The sequence below is a fragment of the Coregonus lavaretus genome (genome assembly GCF_964263955.1).
Source record: "Coregonus lavaretus genome assembly, chromosome: 28".
NCBI classification, from domain to species: domain Eukaryota; kingdom Metazoa; phylum Chordata; class Actinopteri; order Salmoniformes; family Salmonidae; genus Coregonus; species Coregonus lavaretus.
Genome location: NC_140015.1, coordinates 30,716,412 through 30,737,593, shown reverse-complemented (window position 1 = coordinate 30,737,593; position 21,182 = coordinate 30,716,412). Strand labels below are relative to the sequence as shown.

At 41.9% G+C, this 21,182-nt stretch overlaps 1 protein-coding gene across 1 annotated transcript in view; it reads right to left on the bottom strand.

The window, feature by feature from the left end:
- Positions 1 to 21,182, bottom strand: part of LOC311103430 (extracellular serine/threonine protein kinase FAM20C-like) — a 57,588-nt gene that overhangs the window by 9,670 nt on the left and 26,736 nt on the right. Inside the window, exons 4-6 of the mRNA XM_084144996.1 lie at positions 17,079 to 17,171; positions 8,594 to 8,709; positions 4,484 to 4,664 (exon numbers count right to left, since the gene is read on the bottom strand). Coding sequence (XP_084001122.1) covers positions 4,484 to 4,664; positions 8,594 to 8,709; positions 17,079 to 17,171 — 390 coding nt within the window. The remainder of the gene's footprint in view (positions 1 to 4,483; positions 4,665 to 8,593; positions 8,710 to 17,078; positions 17,172 to 21,182) is intronic.

Sequence of the window (21,182 nt, the reverse complement as noted above, 5' to 3'; positions counted from 1 at the left end):
TATGGCAGGAGTTTAGATCTGTTAGGAGCAGTTGCATTGAGAAAGTATGCATTGTTGAATGATAAGAGAAGAGTGAAGATTGAGGGTGATTGCAGTATCTATATTTACAATTCCCAGCAGGAAGATCAAGGTGATTATACATGTACATTATACATTTTTTATAATCAACAGTTTGAAAGTGAGGGATTAGAGTTGGGACTGAGAGTTAATGTAGTGACACTAGTGGTGATAGATGGAAATACAAGTAAAGAGTTTGAAGCTTTAGGGAGAATGGATGAATCAACAACAATGACATCAACACTTCAGCCTATTATAACAACAGTGAGAAGCAATTCAACTCTTTCAACATTGAAAGTTATTAAAGCTATAAATATATCACATTTGATTACAAGTTGTCTGCTAAATGGCATATATTATATTATTATTATTATATTACAAGGGAGCCAATCGCTCCAACACCAATTTTAGAGGAAAAGACTGTCATTAGGGTTAGGATGGGTGGTACAGCTCATCTTTCTTGTAGATGTGAGAGAAGGAATGTGTAGAGGTGACATTCCTCTCATGTGGAGAGATAATTGTGGAGAAGAAGTGTTGTTATGAGGATAAGAAGTAGAAGCTGTTTCACCTAGTGAAAGGAAGTCTATTTTGTAGAACGATATGAAGTGGAAGAGGGTTATGAGTGATTGCTAACTTATTTTGAGTAATGTTAGAGGGAAAGATTAGGGAGAATATTATCATGGAGGTACAGGATGAGTTGTTTGATTTTAATAGAAGACAAGAAGATATATCTGATCAATACTGTTCGTTAGGAAAGAGAGAAACTAAATGGAAGGCATATGGATTTGATTCTTCTGTTTTGGAAATTAAAGATGGATGGGCAGGTAGGAATCTTTGGTTCAAGGAGTTAACTCATTCTGTAAGATCAGTGAGGAATCTTGAGGGTAAATGTCTGTTGAGAATTTCAGCATAAGGAACATGGGGTTGAATCTTAGAGAAGGTAGCTCAACCTCTATCGAGTATGTGTAAATCTTATGCTTTATTATGGCTGTTGTATCAGCAACAATCATTAAGAGATAAAATAATGTCGTTGTGGAAGCATTTGTTTAGGCCTAGGTTTAAGTGTTCTTGGTTAAATGAATTAACCTATGTGAATTTGTTAGATGGGAAGGAAAATCAGTTAACAGCGCTTCATGAAGCATTGGAGGTGAAACCAGTGAGGGCTAAAATCTGTTTTTGTTAAAATAAAACATATGATGGAAAGGGGATGTTTAGGGGAATATCAGATGGTGATGATTATATGATGACTTTGGGGTAAGCAGGAACATAAGGTTAGTAATGAGAAATATAATGTAACTTTTGATGTTTCATTTAGTAAGAAGAGAAGGACTTTGATGGGGAGAGAGAAGTTTTGCATGATAATGTAACTATTGGGAATTTTAGAAACATCTGGGGTTTGTGGTGAGAAAGAATATATTCTTACCCTATGGATGGAAAGGATGTTGTTACATGTTGAAGTTGAAGCTTCCATATGAGGTTTTTAAAATTAAAAGAGGGGAAGCAAGGGACATAGATAAATCTGATTCTGAAAGAGAGAAGTGTAATAGTCTGGGAAGCCTACCATTGGAGGATAAGTCTAGGAGAGAAGTGGGGACTTTTTTCCATGGTATGGTGTAAAATGTTGGGAAGATAACATAGATAATATTACCTATAATTTGAAGGGTTTTGCAAATGAAACGATAAGAGGGTTTAACCTTCTGTCAAGACTCAAAGGAGTATTGATGGATAGATATCAATTTTGAATTTTTCAAATGTTTTTAAATATTATGGTGATTTTATTATTTTGTGATGAATCAAAGGGGGGAAATGGTATGTGATTCATTTTATATATCATTTTATATATCATTTTTAGTTGATATTGATGTTTTAATTTGAATGTGTTGTTTTGCAAAAGATACTGTTTGGTCTTTTCTTTTCTTCCAGAAGCATATGGGGGAATGTGTAGAGGGGATTCAAATACTCAAACATGGACAATATGAAGGGACAATATGAAGGGACAATATGAAGGGACAATATGAAGGGACAATATGAATGGACTGGAGGAAGTGGAACAAGGAAGGTGTGGAAAGGTTCAGATTCCATCATCGAAGATGCATTGGGAAGTCGACACTGCTGAGGAGATGAAGTGTAGTGGACTACATTCCAGTGTCTACAATGATATATAGACATATTTGCATGTGTAATACATAATTTGTGTCATATTCTTTCTGTATTAATTTTTGAAGAATGATATTTGCTGTTATTGGGTACATGTGGGGATCTCAGATGTTTTTGTTTATTTTGTGGATGCTTAGGGATATTGGGTCTAGGCAGGGATAGAGAGAATCCACAGGCGGGTCCGATGGGTTGACCAGCCTGAATGTGGACATTTTTGATTGTATTTTGTTTGCTGAGGCTTTCATGTGTATTTAATTGCATCATAGTCTAAAATACATTGATAAAGATGTATGAATTGATCTGGAGTACTTAAGTGGTTGCCTGGGGCAGAGGGGCCGTGAGAGAATTTTACTGTCTTGATTGATTGATGGATATTTGGAAAGAAAGCTGCCAGACAGGTTTTTCGGTCTCACACTCCATAGATATTTGTTCATATTTCATACAAATGTATTTACACTCCATAGAAAAAGGTGTTTACTCTCCATAAAATTTGGTTTATTGTTAAAGTTACTCAATAAGAGAAAAATTGTTATTTGTCATAAACCTATTCTTTTTGGTTTCGAGACTTAATTAGTCTCGAAGGGGGGAAATATGTGGTATCTGAGGAATTTATGACTTTGCTAATGGTTTCGAATGGTTTTAGAGGATGTTGACTCAGCTTAAGGGGAGCATCTGGGGAGTAGTTCTATAGGGGCACCCTAAAGCCGAGGAAGTCTGTTAGGTGGAGTCCTGGGATTGGTCTGTAGGGAAAACACCCATATCAGGTTACATAGGATAAATACAAGGGTTAAAACAGAGGACGGGGAGGACAACATATTATTTTTGGTCGTTGTTCTCCAGATGCCTGCAGATGTCTGTCAATTTACGCTGAAATCTTGTGATATAAATAAACCTTTATAATCAAAGTACAGTGTAAGCGGACTCCTTGTTCTCACAGCAAAATTAGCATTATTATTTATATACAACACGGTGAAAGTATCAAATAAATTAGATGGAGTCATTCCATGTTTCCTCCTTGCACACAGGAACAAGGAAGTGAGAGAAGACCCTGTCTCCCAGGGCAACTAACTCAGTTTATAATGAGCTGCTACTTCTCCTGCAACAGCAATCTACCTGTTTTTATCAGAGGTGGGGATCTGGAGAAATGTGTTTTCCTGCGAGCACTGGCTGTTCCTGCTGAGTCACTTCCTGATAGGGCATGCCATGGCACCTTGTGTAATGAGGTGTCATCTGGTGAACCCCAGTGAACTCTGGGTAATCAGGGGGTGTGAGGTGACCTTATATATAAAGGGTACATAGTTATGGAAGTTAGATAAATAGAGAGAGAGAGAAAGAGAGAGAGAGAGAGAGAGAGAGAGAGAGAGAGAGAGATACAAGATAGACAGAAAGGGAGATTGGGAGCGATAGAGAGGGAGAGGGAGACCGAGACACAGAATAAGAAAACAAGTACAGGTGAGAGAGAAGCAGAAGGTAGAGAAGGAAAAAGGAAGTATTGAGGGGGAGAAAGAAATAAAGAGATAAAATGAGAGGGCAAGATATAGGAGGAATTGAGGAAGATAAGGAGATGTAGGGGGAGACAGAGAGATTAAGGTATGGGGAAGGGCTGATATGCGTAACTTGCTGCCCTTCATTACACTCTACTTCCATTTTACATTTACATTTTAGTCATTTAGCAGACACTCTTATCCAGAGCGACTTACAGTTAGCGCAAACATTATTTTATCGAACCCACAACCCTGGCGTTGCAAACGCCATGCTCTACCAACTGAGCTACATCCCCTGCCGGCCATTCCCTCCCCTACCCTGGACGACGCTGGGCCAATTGTGCGCCGCCCCATGGGTCTCCCGGTCGCGGCCGGCTACGACAGAGCCTGGATACGAACCAGGATCTCTAGTGGCACAGCTAGCACTGCGATGCAGTGCCTTAGACCACTGCGCCACTTCCTTGTTCTCTATAAGGGTATATGCTGTGTGTTTTACTCTACTTCCTTGTTCTCTATAATGGTATATTCTGTGTGTTTTACTCTGCTTTCTTGTTCTCTATAAGGGTATATTCTGTGTGTTTTACTCTACTTCCTTGTTCTCTATAAGGGTATATGCTGTGTGTTTTACTCTGCTTTCTTGTTCTCTATAATGGTATATTCTGTGTGATTTACTCTGCTTTTTGTTCTCTATAATGGTATATTCTGTGGGTTTTACTCTACTTCCTTGTTCCCTATAAGGGTATATGCATGTTCTTGCATTTCTGGAAGGAGTGTTTGTCTCTTACTCTGCTTTCTTGCGTTTGTGGTAGGATCGTCTCCAAGGGTTCCTCCAGGTCTTACGTTTGGCCAGGGCCAGGTCTGGCAGGAAGGCAGCCAGAGAACCCTCAATCTGGTCCGGTTTCCCACACAGAGCATGCTCAGTAGAGCAGTAGTAAGAGCACTCTCCATAGAAACAGATGTTATTGGCTGGGGAGAGAGGAAAACACTGGGTTTTAGTTGGCAGCAGGGGAGCAAGGGAAGAGGAGAGGGGGACAGTGTGTGTGTCTGTATGTGTGTGTCTGTGTGAGAGAGATGTGAGAAAGAGAGAGAGAGAGCGAGAGAGAGAGAGAGAGAGAGAGAGAGAGAGAGAGAGAGAGAGAGAGAGAGAGAGAGAGAGAGAGAGAGAGAGAGAGAGAAAGAGTGAGAGAGACAGACAGACAGACAGACAGACAGACAGACAGACAGACAGACAGACAGACAGACAGACAGACAGACAGACAGACAGACAGGTACAGAGAGGAAGCTGGCAGGGTGTTGTAGAGCCAGACTGGTATTGGTTTCTTAATCTTGGGTTCAGGGAGGTAGGGAGGCGCGAGCTGAGCCAGCAAACTCTCTGAGTCTAGCGGTAATCTCCTGTCAGATAGAATGGCTTCTGTTACTCCACATAGCTGTTCACTGGGCTTAATGGGGATCTAACAGACAGTCTGAAGACAGGTATTAGAAGTTCAGAATTCAGCAATGGCCTTTTACATTAAAGGAGAAGTCCAGTGTTTTACAACTTAATCTTATATGGTTCCTCACATTGAAAGTAGCCTAAGGGCCAAGAGAAACTGTAAACTCGGTTTTCTTGAAATAGCCACTACAAAATGTAACTAACTTTAACCACCAACTCATGTCTGGGTGGGGAACCATCAAACATTCATTTGTAACATACTGAACTTCCAATTTAATGTAAAGGGCCTCTTTGCTATGTCCCTGTCAAACCAGTCTACATGGTACATGCCTGTATCAGTACAATGTAAAAACATAGGGTTTTCGCTCAGTTCATGTAAAGTGGGATTGAAAGGACTGAATGACAGACAAAGTAATAGACAGAGGGCTTGAGATTGTTCCGTCCGTCTGTCGGACAATAACTTTAACAACTAATCTATGAGGATGATTAGGTTACCTTTGACAGATGTGTGTTCTGTGTGTGTGTGTATTTGTGAGTGTCTGTCTGTCTGTCTGTCTGTCTGTCTGTGTTCCTCACCACCACTGGCCCAGCACTGAGCCACTAAGCTAAAGGGAATTATTGATCAGATTCCTTGTTAGGGTAGGACTTGGATCCAGCCTCTAAATATGAGTCTTTCTGGTGAATTATTGTGGTTTGCAGTTCGATTGTTTTCAGATGTTTTTTTGAAGTGTGTGTGTGTGTGTGTGTGTGTGTGTGTGTGTGTGTGTGTGTGTGTGTGTGTGTGTGTTGGGGGGACACCCTGGAGATTCTGTGTTTTTCTGTGTCGTTCCTGCAAATAAATTCCACTAAGCTGTATACTGCATAGTGAATACACAATACACTACTGTTGACTAGAGGTAGATCTAAATAACCAGCCTGATTCCTATACAGGCCTACACAGTAGCTAGGAACCAGAGTTGTAATATAAATATCCAGTCTGATTCCTCTACAGGCCTACACAGTAGCTAGGAACCAGAGTTTTAATCTAAATAGCCAGTCTGATTCCTCTACAGGCCTACACAGTAGCTAGAAACCAGAGTTTTAATCTAAATAGCCAGTCTGATTCCTCTACAGGCCTACACAGTAGCTAGGAACCAGAGTTTTAATCTAAATAGCCAGTCTGATTCCTCTAAAGTACAGTAGCTAGGAACAAGAGTGTTAATCGAAATAGCCAGTCTGATTCCTCTACAGGCCTACACAGTAGCTAGGAACCAGAGTTTTAATCTAAATAGCCAGTCTGATTCCTCTACAGACATTACACAGTAGCTAGGAACCAGAGTTTTCATCTAAATAGCCAGTCTGATTCCTCTACAAGCCTACACAATAGCTAGGAACCAGAGTTTTAATCTAAATAGCCAGTCTGATTCCTCTACAAGCCTACACAATAGCTAGGAACCAGAGTTTTAATCTAAATAGCCAGTCTGATTCCTCTACAAGCCTACACAGCAGCTAGGAACCAGATATTTAATCTAAATAGCCAGTTTGATACCTCTACAGGGCTACACAGTAGCTAGGGACCAGAGTTGTAATCTAAATCGCCAGTCTGATTCCTCTACAGACATTACACAGTAGCTAGGAACCAGAGTTTTCATCTAAATAGCCAGTCTGATTCCTCTACAAGCCTACACAATAGCTAGGAACCAGAGTTTTAATCTAAATAGCCAGTCTGATTCCTCTACAAGCCTACACAGCAGCTAGGAACCAGATATTTAATCTAAATAGCCAGTTTGATACCTCTACAGGGCTACACAGTAGCTAGGGACCAGAGTTGTAATCTAAATCGCCAGTCTGATTCCTCTACAGGCCTACACAGTAGCTAGGAACCAGAGTTTTAATCTAAATAGCCAGTCTGATTCTTCTACAAGCCTACACAGTATCTAGGAACCAGAGTTTTAATCTAAATCGCCAGTCTGATTCCTCTACAGGCCTACACAATAGCTAGGAACCAGAGTTTTAATCTAAATAGCCAGTCTGATTCCTCTACAGGCCTACACAGTAGCTAGGAACCAGAGTTGTAATCTAAATAGCCAGTCTGATTCCTCTACAAGCCTACACAGTAGCTAGGAACCAGAGTTTTAATCTAAATAGCCGGTCCAATTCATCTACAAGCCTACACGGTAGCTAGGAACCAGAGTTTTAATCTAAATAGCCAGTCTGATACCTCTATCAGCCTACATGGTAGCTAGGAACCAGAGTTGTAATCTAAATATGCAATCTGATTCCTCTACAGCCCTACACAGTAGCTAGGGACCAGAGTTGTAATCTAAATCGCCAGTCTGATTCCTCTACAGACATTACACAGTAGCTAGGAACCAGAGTTTTCATCTAAATAGCCAGTCTGATTCCTCTACAAGCCTACACAATAGCTAGGAACCAGAGTTTTAATCTAAATAGCCAGTCTGATTCCTCTACAAGCCTACACAGCAGCTAGGAACCAGATATTTAATCTAAATAGCCAGTTTGATACCTCTACAGGGCTACACAGTAGCTAGGGACCAGAGTTGTAATCTAAATCGCCAGTCTGATTCCTCTACAGGCCTACACAGTAGCTAGGAACCAGAGTTTTAATCTAAATAGCCAGTCTGATTCTTCTACAAGCCTACACAGTATCTAGGAACCAGAGTTTTAATCTAAATCGCCAGTCTGATTCCTCTACAGGCCTACACAATAGCTAGGAACCAGAGTTTTAATCTAAATAGCCAGTCTGATTCCTCTACAGGCCTACACAGTAGCTAGGAACCAGAGTTGTAATCTAAATAGCCAGTCTGATTCCTCTACAAGCCTACACAGTAGCTAGGAACCAGAGTTTTAATCTAAATAGCCGGTCCAATTCATCTACAAGCCTACACGGTAGCTAGGAACCAGAGTTTTAATCTAAATAGCCAGTCTGATACCTCTATCAGCCTACATGGTAGCTAGGAACCAGAGTTGTAATCTAAATATGCAATCTGATTCCTCTACAGCCCTACACAGTAGCTAGGAACCAGAGTTTTAATCTAAATAGCCAGTCTGATTATTCTACAGGCCTACACAGTAGCTAGGAACCAGAGTTTTAATCTAAATAGCCAGTCTGATTATTCTACAGGCCTACACAGTAGCTAGGAACCAGAGTTTTAATCTAAATAGCCAGTCTGATTCCTCTACAGGCCTACACAGTAGCTAGGAACCAGAGTTTTTCCTGGTCAAGTCATTCCTGAAGAAAATGATCAAGTATGGAAACTACACTCAACTACTGCTGTTGCTAGGACCACATAGCAACGCTAACCATAGTGGGAATAAGTTATCTGTGAGAAACAGACAATAAAGAAATATCTCATCTAAGTTTTGAGTTTGCCCTACTCCATAGGTATTCTGTGGGAATGTTGTTGTAAAGTTGTAAGAATGTTGTGGGATCATTGTGAGAATGTAGTAGCAGTGTGTTTACCTGGGGAGATGAAGAAGGTCCTCCAGAGCTTTTTGTCCCTGGTCACATCCCGTATCTCCCTGGTCATGTTGACCAGTCTTCCCGCTACCGGGGGAACTCTCCGGAAGTCTAGGATCCTGAGGGCGGAGACCATAGATATACATCAGATCAGTATGAAACATAATGGAGATGTCTGGAAATATCCCATTAGGAAACCCAGTAGAAATTCAAATCAATTTAATAAGACTTTATTGATCCCACAGGGGATAATAATTTATATATGACACCATTGTTTTACAAACTATTGTGTTTTCAAAAACATACTGTGTATGGAACCACGTATGCTGATGGGATATAATTGTTTTAGGGCCTTTTGATCCTTACTTTAGGGCTTCATGACGGAATATCCTTCCTCACCACATCATCAATAACTATTAGCCCAAATAAAGATCGGTAAATGTTATGCCATTAAAACGGGACACAATTTCCTGCTTGAGGGAGAAGCCAGGAATGATTTTCAATCCAAAGTGCCAACGGTGGAGTGTGTGTGTGTACGGGCCTCTTTCTTCCTGCTAGTGTGTGTGAGATATTATTAATAATTCATCTATTTTACAGTACAATCTCTTAGCTCCTTTCATTGGCTTTTAAAGTGGTGTTTATTGAACTTCAGCATCCGGTCGCTCAAACCACACTGGGCTGAGAGACTGGGATTCCTCCTTCTTTCTCCCTCGCTCCTCTCCTGTCCTCTACTCTACTCTCCTCTACTCTCTCTCTCTCTCTCTCTCTCTCTCTCTCTCTCTCTCTCTCTCTCTCTCTCTCTCTCTCTCTCTCTCTCTCTCTCTCTCTCTCTCTCTCTCTCTCTCTCTCTCTCTCTCTCTCTCTCTCTTCTCTCTCATACTATCTCCTTCCTCATCTTCTTTCTTTGTCTACCTGTCTCTTCCTCTTCCTCTCTCCCCCCACTCTCATCCCTTTACTCTACCCCTCTCTCTCTCTCTGTGCGTCCTGTTCTTGCTATAACTTTTCTCTCTTTTCCTTCCTCTCTTCCAACTGACCTTATTTCTGCCTATGTCTTTGTCTGACGATTTTTCTGTGTGTGTGTGCCACACTAGCTGGGCCAGGCCTCCTACTCATTTGATACCTCTTTAACCATCCTTGTCGTTGCTTCCTGCAGCATGACCTCTCTGAGGCTTAGACTCCTGGGAGCGGAGTGTGTGAGTGTGGGTTTGTGTGTGTGTGTGTAACCTTGAAGTCTTAGCCCTTAGGGAGAGACAGACAGGGAGACAGGATGTGGGGCTGCAAGGATGAAACCCTAGCCACCAGATGAAAGCTCTCAGGAGCTATAGCCGCTCAAAGTGCACAGTCACCATGAACCAGATGACAAAGGAACTCCTGTATGGAGCCAGGCTCTCTCTCTCTTTTGCTCTCTCTCTCTCTCTGTACCCCACTCTTGTCATCCACCTTGAAGGGTAGAGTACTGCTTACAGAGAGTGTAGAGTAGAGTACTGCACAGTGTACGCTATACGGAGGACTGCTCAGTGTAGGTTAAAATGGTACAATGTGTGAAAGTGGAAAGGCTTTGAGTTAACCCTTACACAGCATAACGATAACACGTTGTACATTTCTCAAAAGCAAGTGTATCAACAGTGTCTACTGTCCAGCCATAGAGGGAGTGAAGAGAAGAGGCTATACACAGAGCCAAACAATTCCTCCTGTTCTCCTCTTTCTACACATTCCTCTAGTTCATATTGAGAGGCCGCGTCCCAAAAGGAACCCTATTCCCTTTGCAGTGCACTGCTTGGTCAAAAGTAATGCACTACAAAGTGAATAGGGTGCCCTTTGGGACACAAACACAGAGTTCCACAGGCTGCTGTCCAGAAGATGGTGCGGCCCTGGGTCAAACAACAAGGCCGTAATTCATATAGCCAGACTCAGCTTGGCATACACAACCTAACAACAACCTAAATACAACCTGCTCTTTAGGGGCTAGCAGAGTTACCTCCTCCCTGCCCTAAATTATGCCCTGCTGGCATTGGCATGTCCCTTGGTTTCCTCTCCTCAGCCCACTGTGCCCACACAAACACATGCCTCTGGCCCCGGCCTGGCATTCCACTGGGCTGGGTGTGTGTGTGTGGGTGGGTAATTAGGTGTATGTGTGTGTGTGTTTGTGTTTGTGTGTGTGTGTGAGAGAGAGTGTGTTAGTGTGTGAGAGAGTGTGTGTGTGTATGTGTGTGAGAGAGAGAGAGAGAGAGAGAGAGAGAGAGAGAGAGAGAGAGAGAGAGAGAGAGAGCGAGAGAGAGAGAGAGAGAGAGAGAGAGAGAGAGAGAGAGAGAGAGAAAATCCTCTGCATTATCATTAACAGCAGACTAGTTCATTTCCTCAGTGAAAACAATGTACTGAGCAAATGTCAAATTGGCTTTTTACCAAATTACCGTTCGACAGACCACGTATTCAACCCTGCACACCCTAATTGACAAACAAACAAACCAAAACAAAGGCAAAGTCTTCTCATGCTTTGTTGATTTCAAAAAAAGCTTTTGACTCAATTTCGCATGAGGGTCTGCTATACCAATTGATGGAAAGTGGGGTTGGGGGAAAAACATACGATATTATAAAATCCATGTACACAAACAACAAGTGTGCGGTTAAAATTGGCACACATTTCTTTCCACAGGGCCGTGGGGTGAGACAGGGATGCAGTTTAAGCCCCACCCTCTTCAACATATATATCAACAAATTGGCGAGGGCACTAGAACAGTCTGCAGCACACGGCCTCACCCTACTAGAATCTGAAGTCAAATGTCTTCTGTTTGCTGATGATCTGGTGCTTCTGTCACCAACCAAGGAGGGCCTACAGCAGCACCTAGATCTTCTGCACAGATTCTGTCAGACCTGGCCCTAACAGTAAATCTCAGTAAGACAAAAATAATAGTGTTCCAAAATAGGTCCAGTTGCCAGGACCACAAATACAAATTCCATCTAGACACCGTTGCCCTAGAGCACACAAAAAAATATACATACCTCGGCCTAAACATCAGCGCCACAGGTAACTTCCACAAAGCTGTGAACGATCTGAGAGACAAGGCAAGAAGGGCCTTCTATGCCATCAAAAGGAACATAAAATTTGACATACCAATTAGGATCTGGCAAAAAATACTTGAATCAGTTATAGAACCCATAGCCCTTTATGGTTGTGAGGTCTGGGGTCCGCTCACCAACCAACAATTCACAAAATGGGACAAACACCAAATTGAGACTCTGCATGCAGAATTCTGCAAAAACATCCTCTGTGTACAACGTAAAACACCAAATAATGCATGCAGAGCAGAATTAGGCCAATACCAGCTAATTATCAAAATCCAGAAAAGAGTCGTTCAATTCTATAACCACTTAAAAGGAAGCGATTCCCAAACCTTCCATAACAAAGCCATCACCTACAGAGAGATGAACTTGGAGAAGAGTCCCCTAAGTAAGCTTGTCCTGGGGCTCTGTTCACAAACACAAACAGACCCCACACAGCCCCAGGACAACAACAACAGCAACAACAACACAATTAGACCCAACCAAATCATGAGAAAACAAAAAGAGAATTACTTGACACATTGGAAAGAACAAACAAAAAAACTGAGCAAACTAGAATGCTATTTGGCCCTAAACAGAGAGTACACAGTGGCAGAATACCTGACCACTGTGACTGACCCAAACTTAAGGAAAGCTTTGACTATGTACAGACTCAGTGAGCATAGCCTTGCTATTGAGAAAGGCCGCCGTAGGCAGACCTGGCTCTCAAGAGAAGACAGGCTATGTGCACACTGCCCACAAAATGAGGTGCAAACTGAGCTGCACTTCCTAACCTCCTGCCAAATGTATAACCATATTAGAGACACATATTTCCCTCAGATTACACAGACCCACAAAGGATTTGAAAACAAGCCCAATTTTGATAAACTCCCTTATCTATTGGGTGAAGTACCACAGTGTGCCTTCACAGCAGTTAGATTTGTGACCTGTTGCCACAAGAAAAGGGCAACCAGTGAAGAACAAACACCATTGTAAATACAACCCATATTTATGTTTATTTATTTCCCCATTTGTACTTTAACTATTTGCACATTGTTACAACACTGTATATATACATAATATGACATTTGAAATGTCTTTTTTCTTTTGAAACTTCTGAGTGTAATGTTTACTGTTAATATTTATTGTTTATTTCACTTTTGTTTACTATCTACTTCACTTGCTTTGGCAATGTTAACACACGTTTCCCATGCCAATAAAGCCCCTTAAATTGAAATTGAATTGAAATTGAGAGAGAGAGAGAGAGAGAGAGAGAGAGAGAGAGAGAGAGAGAGAGAGAGAGAGAGAGAGAGAGAGAGAGAGAGAGAGAGAGAGAGAGAGGGGGGCAGCAGGCTATAGTAAACACATTGTGTAACGTCTACCCTGCCAGCCTGCTAGTACAGTGAGCTTTATTCTCTATCCAAAACAAGGGAACCAGGCACAGATGTGTGTGTGTGTGTGTGTGTGTGTGTGTGTGTGTGTGCGCGTGTGTGTGTGTGTGTGTGTGTGTGTGTGTGTGTGTGTGTGTGTGTGTGTGTGTGTGTGTGTGTGTGTGTGTGTGTGTGTGTGGTGTGTGCCAATCTGAATAACCTTAGGGTTGATAAGTGTTGATGTTCTTACACCTGGTCTGATAAGGATGAAATACTGAACAGATACTGTGAGAATGTAGACCAGTGGTGGGAAAAGTACCCAATTGTCATACTTGAGTAAAAGTCAAGATACCTTAACAGAAAATGACTCAAGTAAAAGTGAAAGTCACCCAGGAAAATACTACTTGAGTAAAAGTCTAAAAATATTTGATTTTAAATATACTTAAGTATCAAAAGTAAATGTAATTTCAAAACTATTCTTAATTATCAAAAGTAAAAGTACATTTCAAATTCCTTATATTAAGCAAACCAGACAGCATAATTTTCTTGTTTTTTAAATTTACGGATAGTCAGGGGCACACTTCAAAACTCAGACATAATTTACAAATGAAGGATTTGGGTTTAGTGAGTCCGCCAAATCAGAGGCAGTAGGGATGAGCAGGGAAGTTCTCTTGATAAGTGCATGAATTTGACAATTTTCCTGTCCTGTTAAGCATTCAAAATGTAATGAGTACTTTTGGGTGTCAGGGAAAATGTATGGAGTAAAAAGTACATTATTTTCTTTAGGAATGTAGTGAAGTAAAAGTAAAAGTTGTCAAAAATATAAATAGTAAAGTACAGATACCCCCCAAAACTACTTAAGTAGTACTTTAAAGTATGTTTACTTACATACTTTACACCACTGATGTAGACTTACTGTGGTGGTCAGAACAAGTTCTGATATTTTTCTATTTATTATGTACTGGGCCAGACCATTATGTATTGGACCTGACCATTATGTATTGGACCAGACCATTATGTATTGGACCAGACCATTATGTATTGGACCAGACCATTATGTACTGGGCCAGACCATTATGTTTTGGACCTGACCATTATGTATTGGACCAGACCATTATGTATTGGACCAGACCATTATGTATTGGACCAGACCATTATGTATTGGACCAGACCATTATGTTTTGGGCTGGACCATTATGTATTGGACCAGACCATTATGTATTGGACCAGACCATTATGTATTTGGCCAGACCATTATGTATTGGACCAGACCATTATGTATTGGACCAGACCATTATGTATTGGGCCAGACCATTATGTATTTGGCCAGACCATTATGTATTGGACCAGACCATTATGTATTGGACCAGACCATTATGTATTGGACCAGACCATTATGTATTGGACCATACCGTTATGTACAGTGGGGAAAATAGTATTTAGTCAGCCACCAATTGTGCAAGTTCTCCCACTTAAAAAGATGAGAGAGGCCTGTAATTTTCATCATAGGTACACGTCAACTATGACAGACAAATTGAGAAAAAAATATCCAGAAAATCACATTGTAGGATTTTTTATGAATTTATTTGCAAATTATGGTGGAAAATAAGTATTTGGTCACCTACAAACAAGCAAGATTTCTGGCTCTCACAGACCTGTAACTTCTTCTTTAAGAGGCTCCTCTGTCCTCCACTCGTTACCTGTATTAATGGCACCTGTTTGAACTTGTTATCAGTATAAAAGACACCTGTCCACAACCTCAAACAGTCACACTCCAAACTCCACTATGGCCAAGACCAAAGAGCTGTCAAAGGACACCAGAAACAAAATTGTAGACCTGCACCAGGCTGGGAAGACTGAATCTGCAATAGGTAAGCAGCTTGGTTTGAAGAAATCAACTATGGGAGCAATTATTAGGAAATGGAAGACATACAAGACCACTGATAATCTCCCTTGATCTGGGGCTCCACGCAAGATCTCACCCAGTGGGGTCAAAATGATCACAAGAACGGTGAGCAAAAATCCCAGAACCACACGGGGGGACCTAGTGAATGACCTGCAGAGAGCTGGAACCAAAGTAACAAAGCCTACCATCAGTAACACACTACGCCGCCAGGGACTCAAATCCTGCAGTGCCAGACGTGTCCCCCTGCTTAAGCCAGTACATGTCCAGGCCCGTCTGAAGTTTGCTAGAGTGCATTTGGATGATCCAGAAGAGGATTGGGAGAATGTCATATGGTCAGATGAAACCAAAATAGAACTTTTTGGTAAAAACTCAACTCGTCGTGTTTGGAGGACAAAGAATGCTGAGTTGCATCCAAAGAACACCATACCTACTGTGAAGCATGGGGGTGGAAACATCATGCTTTGGGGCTGTTTTTCTGCAAAGGGACCAGGACGACTGATCCGTGTAAAGGAAAGAATGAATGGGGCCATGTATCGTGAGATTTTGAGTGAAAACCTCCTTCCATCAGCAAGGGCATTGAAGATGAAACGTGGCTGGGTCTTTCAGCATGACAATGATCCCAAACACACCGCCCGGGCAACGAAGGAGTGGCTTCGTAAGAAGCATTTCAAGGTCCTGGAGTGGCCTAGCCAGTCTCCAGATCTCAACCCCATAGAAAATCTTTGGAGGGAGTTGAAAGTCCGTGTTGCCCAGCGACAGCCCCAAAACATCACTGCTGTAGAGGAGATCTGCATGGAGGAATGGGCCAACATACCAGCAACAGTGTGTGAAAACCTTGTGAAGACTTACAGAAAACGTTTGACCTGTGTCATTGCCAACAAAGGGTATATAACAAAGTATTGAGAAACTTTTGTTATTGACCAAATACTTATTTTCCACCATAATTTGCAAATAAATTCATAAAAAATCCTACAATGTGATTATCTGGAGAAAAAAAATCTCATTTTGTCTGTCATAGTTGACGTGTACCTATGATGAAAATTACAGGCCTCTCTCATCTTTTTAAGTGGGAGAACTTGCACAATTGGTGGCTGACTAAATACTTTTTTTCCCCACTGTACACAAAACAACGCAGGATTCAAAACATAGAGTTTTTCAATTTAAATTAGAATACAAAATTCTTGCAAACAATAGAATGTTATGTAAATGGGAGATACAACCATCCCAGCTCTGCAGATTTGGCTGCGAAGAGACAGAATCATTAGATCATTTGTTTTGGTCCTGCCCATATGCAGCTTGTTTCTGGTCGCAAGTTCAGTTATGGCTGAAAAATCACAATATTTACTTCAAGCTATCTTTGCAAATAGCACTGCTGGGTGACTTGAAAAGCCATGGTCAGTCGATCAATAATATAAAGTACTTTTAGTAAAGGTTTTCATCTTTAATTTAGAATCAGTGCAAACTATGAGAATAGAAAGGTTCAGAACTTTTGTGAAACATCACACACAGCACAGTTGAAAAATATTTTGCAAGTAGAAGTCAAGACTGGATGGTTTTTAGAGATAAAAGGGGTAAAAAAAAGAAAGAAGAGATCATTTATGTCAAATGTCCCGTGTCCGTAAAATGTATATAGTATGTATAAGCTGGAAGTAGAAGCCTAAATATTGTTGTCCATTAGTTTACTACAATTAGGGGAGGGATGGTAGGGTTAGGGGAAAATAATAAAGGAAAATATATATAAAAGAAATATGAACAAATATATATGGGGGATTGGAAATGATGCAAACAATTACATTGATAGAACCCACAATCTATCTGCAGTATTAAAGATGATCTACCCCCCAAATTTTTTAAATTTAAACAAGAATAAACATCTTAGTCATGCAGGAAATATCTACAACTTCACGCATACTGCACACACACACAAACACACACCCAAGCATGCACACATGCACACACACGCACACACACATGCACACACGCACACACATGCACTCAGAGATGCACACACACACGCACGTACGTACGCACACATGCACGCACACACACGCATGCACACACACACGCACGCACACATAAACACGCACACATGCACACACACACGCACATGCACGCACACACACACGCACGCACACATGCACGCACACATGCACACACACACACACACACACACCTGTCCAGATGAAAGGCAGCGATCTCAGCGTTGTGTCTCTCCAGATCAGAGAAGTAGAAGAAGTCCGGGGGTGTCTCCTGTTCCCTGGTCTGCCTGGAAGACACAAAGGTCGAGGCACCGTTAGAAGAATGTTAGCATTAACAAAATCCTGCTCAGTATGAAGTACAACTGTCTGTCTTTATTTGACCCTGCTGATCATCTACTGCAACCTTAATGACCACATGTACTCTCCACCGGGCACAGCCAGAAGAGGACTGGACCCTCGGAGCCTGGTTCCTCTCTAGGTTTCTTCCTAGGTTCCAGCCTTCTAGGGAGTTTTTCCTAACCACTGTGCTTCTGCATCTGCATTGGTTGCTCTTTGTGGTTTTAGGCTGGTATCTGTAAAGCACAACTGCTGATGTAAAAAGGGCATAATAAAACACATTTGATTGATTGATTGAACATTCAAGGCCGCTAGCACCAGAGTTCTCCACCACTGAACAGATACAGTAGGACACTGTAGTGAAAGTTTTCCCAAAGTGCAAATGAATGTGAAATCATTTGAAATAATTTATGAATGCGAGTCACCAAGATTTCCCCCAAGTGATTGCATTAGGATCTATCTGCATATATCTAGCTTACATTCATAGTTCCAGTTTGAGCTCTAATTCCAATTTGAGAGCAAGCTGCCTAGATTTGCATGTCTGAAATGTCACTCTTTTCCCTAGCACACCATAAAGGGAATAGGGTGCCATTTGGGACGCAGCCAGTTTAAGACAGCAGGACCCAGAGCCAGTCAGCTAAACCCGGACCATATTCCACTTTACCCAGTCCTTTCTTCTTCTCCTTCTTCCTTCCTCCCTCCTTCCCTTCCTCTCTTTCGTCTCCCTCCAGCCATTACACCTCAGAGCAGGGCGGCAGTGCATCCACCTCGCCTGACAACCCCAGCACTTCCAAGTCCGTAATGGAAAAGATCTTACATCCTATTCTTTACATGTCAGGTAAGCTCCCTTTTGACTGTAAATCCCTCAGCCGCTATTATGATCCATTCAATTTCCCCCCCGACCCAAAGGGAACAAAATTGAGTTTTTATTTGCGGAGGGGAGGGGGAATAAATGAGACGTGGCAGACTGATTCAGGAGAGTATAAAAGGCAACACTGCGCACCGCCTAACTATTCCCCCAGGGGGATATCTGAGGAAAGGGTAGGCCCAGAATTCTAAAGGTGACCTCATAGCGGTGGTACACCATAATGCACCTGTGAAATATCTGCCTGCCATTTAAGTCAGCATATCAAGCACCTTATCAACACTAGATTACCAGAGAGGTGGTAAGAAGGCAGATAAAAGGATGCTCATTTTAAGTGCTTTTTCTGTATTTTTCTGTAGCCTTAATGGAAATGGTAAGAGCTCTTCATTCAGAAGTCAAGACGTGCCTGGCTGCCACAGTCAGTAACATGCTGTCAAACAGAAGTTAGATAAGAACACTCCACTGAGAGCTACTACAGTGGGGAACCTACCCTCTCCGCACACACACACACACACACACGCACACACACACCGTCTACCGTTCCTGTGACTACTACTGCAAACTACATACTGAATCATCTAACTCCACATGCTTCTGCTGTTTTATCAACAGTCTATAACTTCTCATTCAAATGCAGTAACAAAAACACGAACTATTCCAGTGCTGTAGCTGTTTAAACATCTCTTACTTCTCATGCTGTTGCCGTTTTAAAAACAGTGGAACAGTGCCGCCCGCTTTTGCTCCGGCCTGACTGATTAGCAGCACAATGGTTACCATGGTCACAGCGACCCTGTCTGCAGTTTCCTGTCTAGGAGGTAGCTTAGAGCCCACAGCTGCTGTGGTTTGGCGGCGGGATGTCTTACTGACAGGGTTGTAATGTGACGGGCCGGGAGCATGCTGTATTAATACGCCTCAGTAAAGGAGTAGCAGCTGAGGCCCGCCCAGGTAATTACATTGATATGAATCTGAACCAAATGCCAGTCTGTTACACACCAGACGATGCACACACGCACAAACACACACATACACACACACACACACTGTTGGGCATAAACTTACAGGATGTGCCGCAGACTGTCTGCTATAGGTATACCTCAAGGACACTGTGATGCATATCATCTGGAAGACTGTATCATGATCATCTAGTTCAAAATAAACCTGCTTCTCACTTCACAACTTGAAAAGTAATTAAAAGGTATGAACCACCTAAATGCATTGTCTATTAAGTCATATTAATTTCCATCTACACTGAGTGTACAAAACATTAGGAACATGACATAGACTGACCAGGTGAATCCAGATGAAAGCTATGATCCCTTATTGATGTCACTTGTTAAATCCACTTCAATCAGTGTAAATGAAGGGGAGGAGACAGGTTAAAGAATGATTTTTAAGCCTTGAGAAAATTGAGACATGGATTGTGTATGTGTGCCATTCAGAGGGTGAATGGGCAAGACAAAATATTTAAGTGCTTTTTAACAGGGAATGGCTGTAGAGGCCAGGCACACCGGTTTAAGTGTGTCAAGAACTGCAACGCTGCTGGGTTTTTCATGCTCAACAGTTTCCTGTGTGTATCAAGAATGGTCCATCACCCAAAGGACATCCAGCCAACTTGACACAACTGTGGAACGCTTTCGACACCTTGTAGCATCCATGCCCCAACGAATTGAGGCTGTTCTGAGGGCGAAAGGGGGTGCAACTCAATATTATGTAGGTGTTCCGAATGTTTTGTACACTCAATGTATATTCACCGTTTTAGCTGTAGTGAAAGTAAGCTTACACGGTATTGCACTTAACTGACACAAACGACCAGCCATACAGTCACTTGAGGACAAGTACCCTTGAGAAAACAAGTATCCTTCTCTGAGTCTCCATCTGAGGACCAGTTGTGTCAGGGGGATGAGGCTGAAAAGCCTGCATTGTGGAGGAGATGTGCTGACTGGAACTTTTCCATGGTCCTCATTGTGCTTATGAGATCTAGCCAGGCCAGTACTGTATTCAGTGTACTGTATTAATATATCTGTCTGGAGAGAGAGAGAGAGAGAGAGAGAGAGAGAGAGAGAGAGAGAGAGAGAGAGAGAGAGAGAGAGAGATGGAGGGAGGGTCAGCACTACCAGCTAAGGCCCAGGCTTTGCTGATTCATTCATATCCTGTCCCTCTCTCTCTCCCGCTCTCTCTCTCCCTCTCTCTCTTCCTCTTTATCTCTACCTTCCTCGTTTTCACCCTTTCTCTTTCTCCCATTCCCTTTCTTTCTCCCTCTCTCCCACTCTCTATTTCCCTCCCTCCCTCCCTTCCTTTCTCTCTCTCTTAGTGACAGTGATCTTGTTAACAGGGAGAGGGCAGCAGAGGTGTCACACAGTAAAAAATAGAGAATTCACAATCAACACTTTAGCGTCAGTATGACCCCATAGAATGAGTCAAACTGTAAAACGGAACCCCTCCGAGCTGTGGAGTCTCAGAGTGTGAAATCACCTAGTGTTTTGTCTGACAACTGAGGTACTTCCTAATATGGATACGGTAGTGGTAAAATATTTGTAACTCCATTTACACTCAACGTATGAATCGGGGAAAATATATATATACAGTTAATAAACTGGGAGGTTTCCGGGGAGTTATCTAGCCCACTGTTTGTTTATAGCAGTTTGTTGACCCTGTAGAAAACTCTAGCTCTTCATGAAGCTGATAAGGAAGTAGCGTAGCTATCGTTTAGAATTCTGGCATCCCTCATTTTACTTCTGAGGGATTAGTTATTTTTCCTTTCTCACCCTCTGTCCTATAAAACAGCACAAAACAAAGCAGACAGATAAGATTACGTAAGTCACAGACGCCAGTTTCAACTGTGCTGGACAAGCACAATAGGACCTGTGTGTAGACAACTTCAACAATGCAGAGGTAAAATAAAAAAACGACTGAATTCTGATTCAGTGGAAGAGGCAAGGTTTGCTGCTTTCATATGTAGGCAAAAGGTTGAATGCTTTTGATAGAATACAATGGTCCTAGTGTCTTTTTCTATGCAACACCAGTAGAAGTGTGTGAGATGTTGTTGATGTGCAGTCTGCAGGCTGTTGCTTAGACACACTCAACAGAAATATTTTAT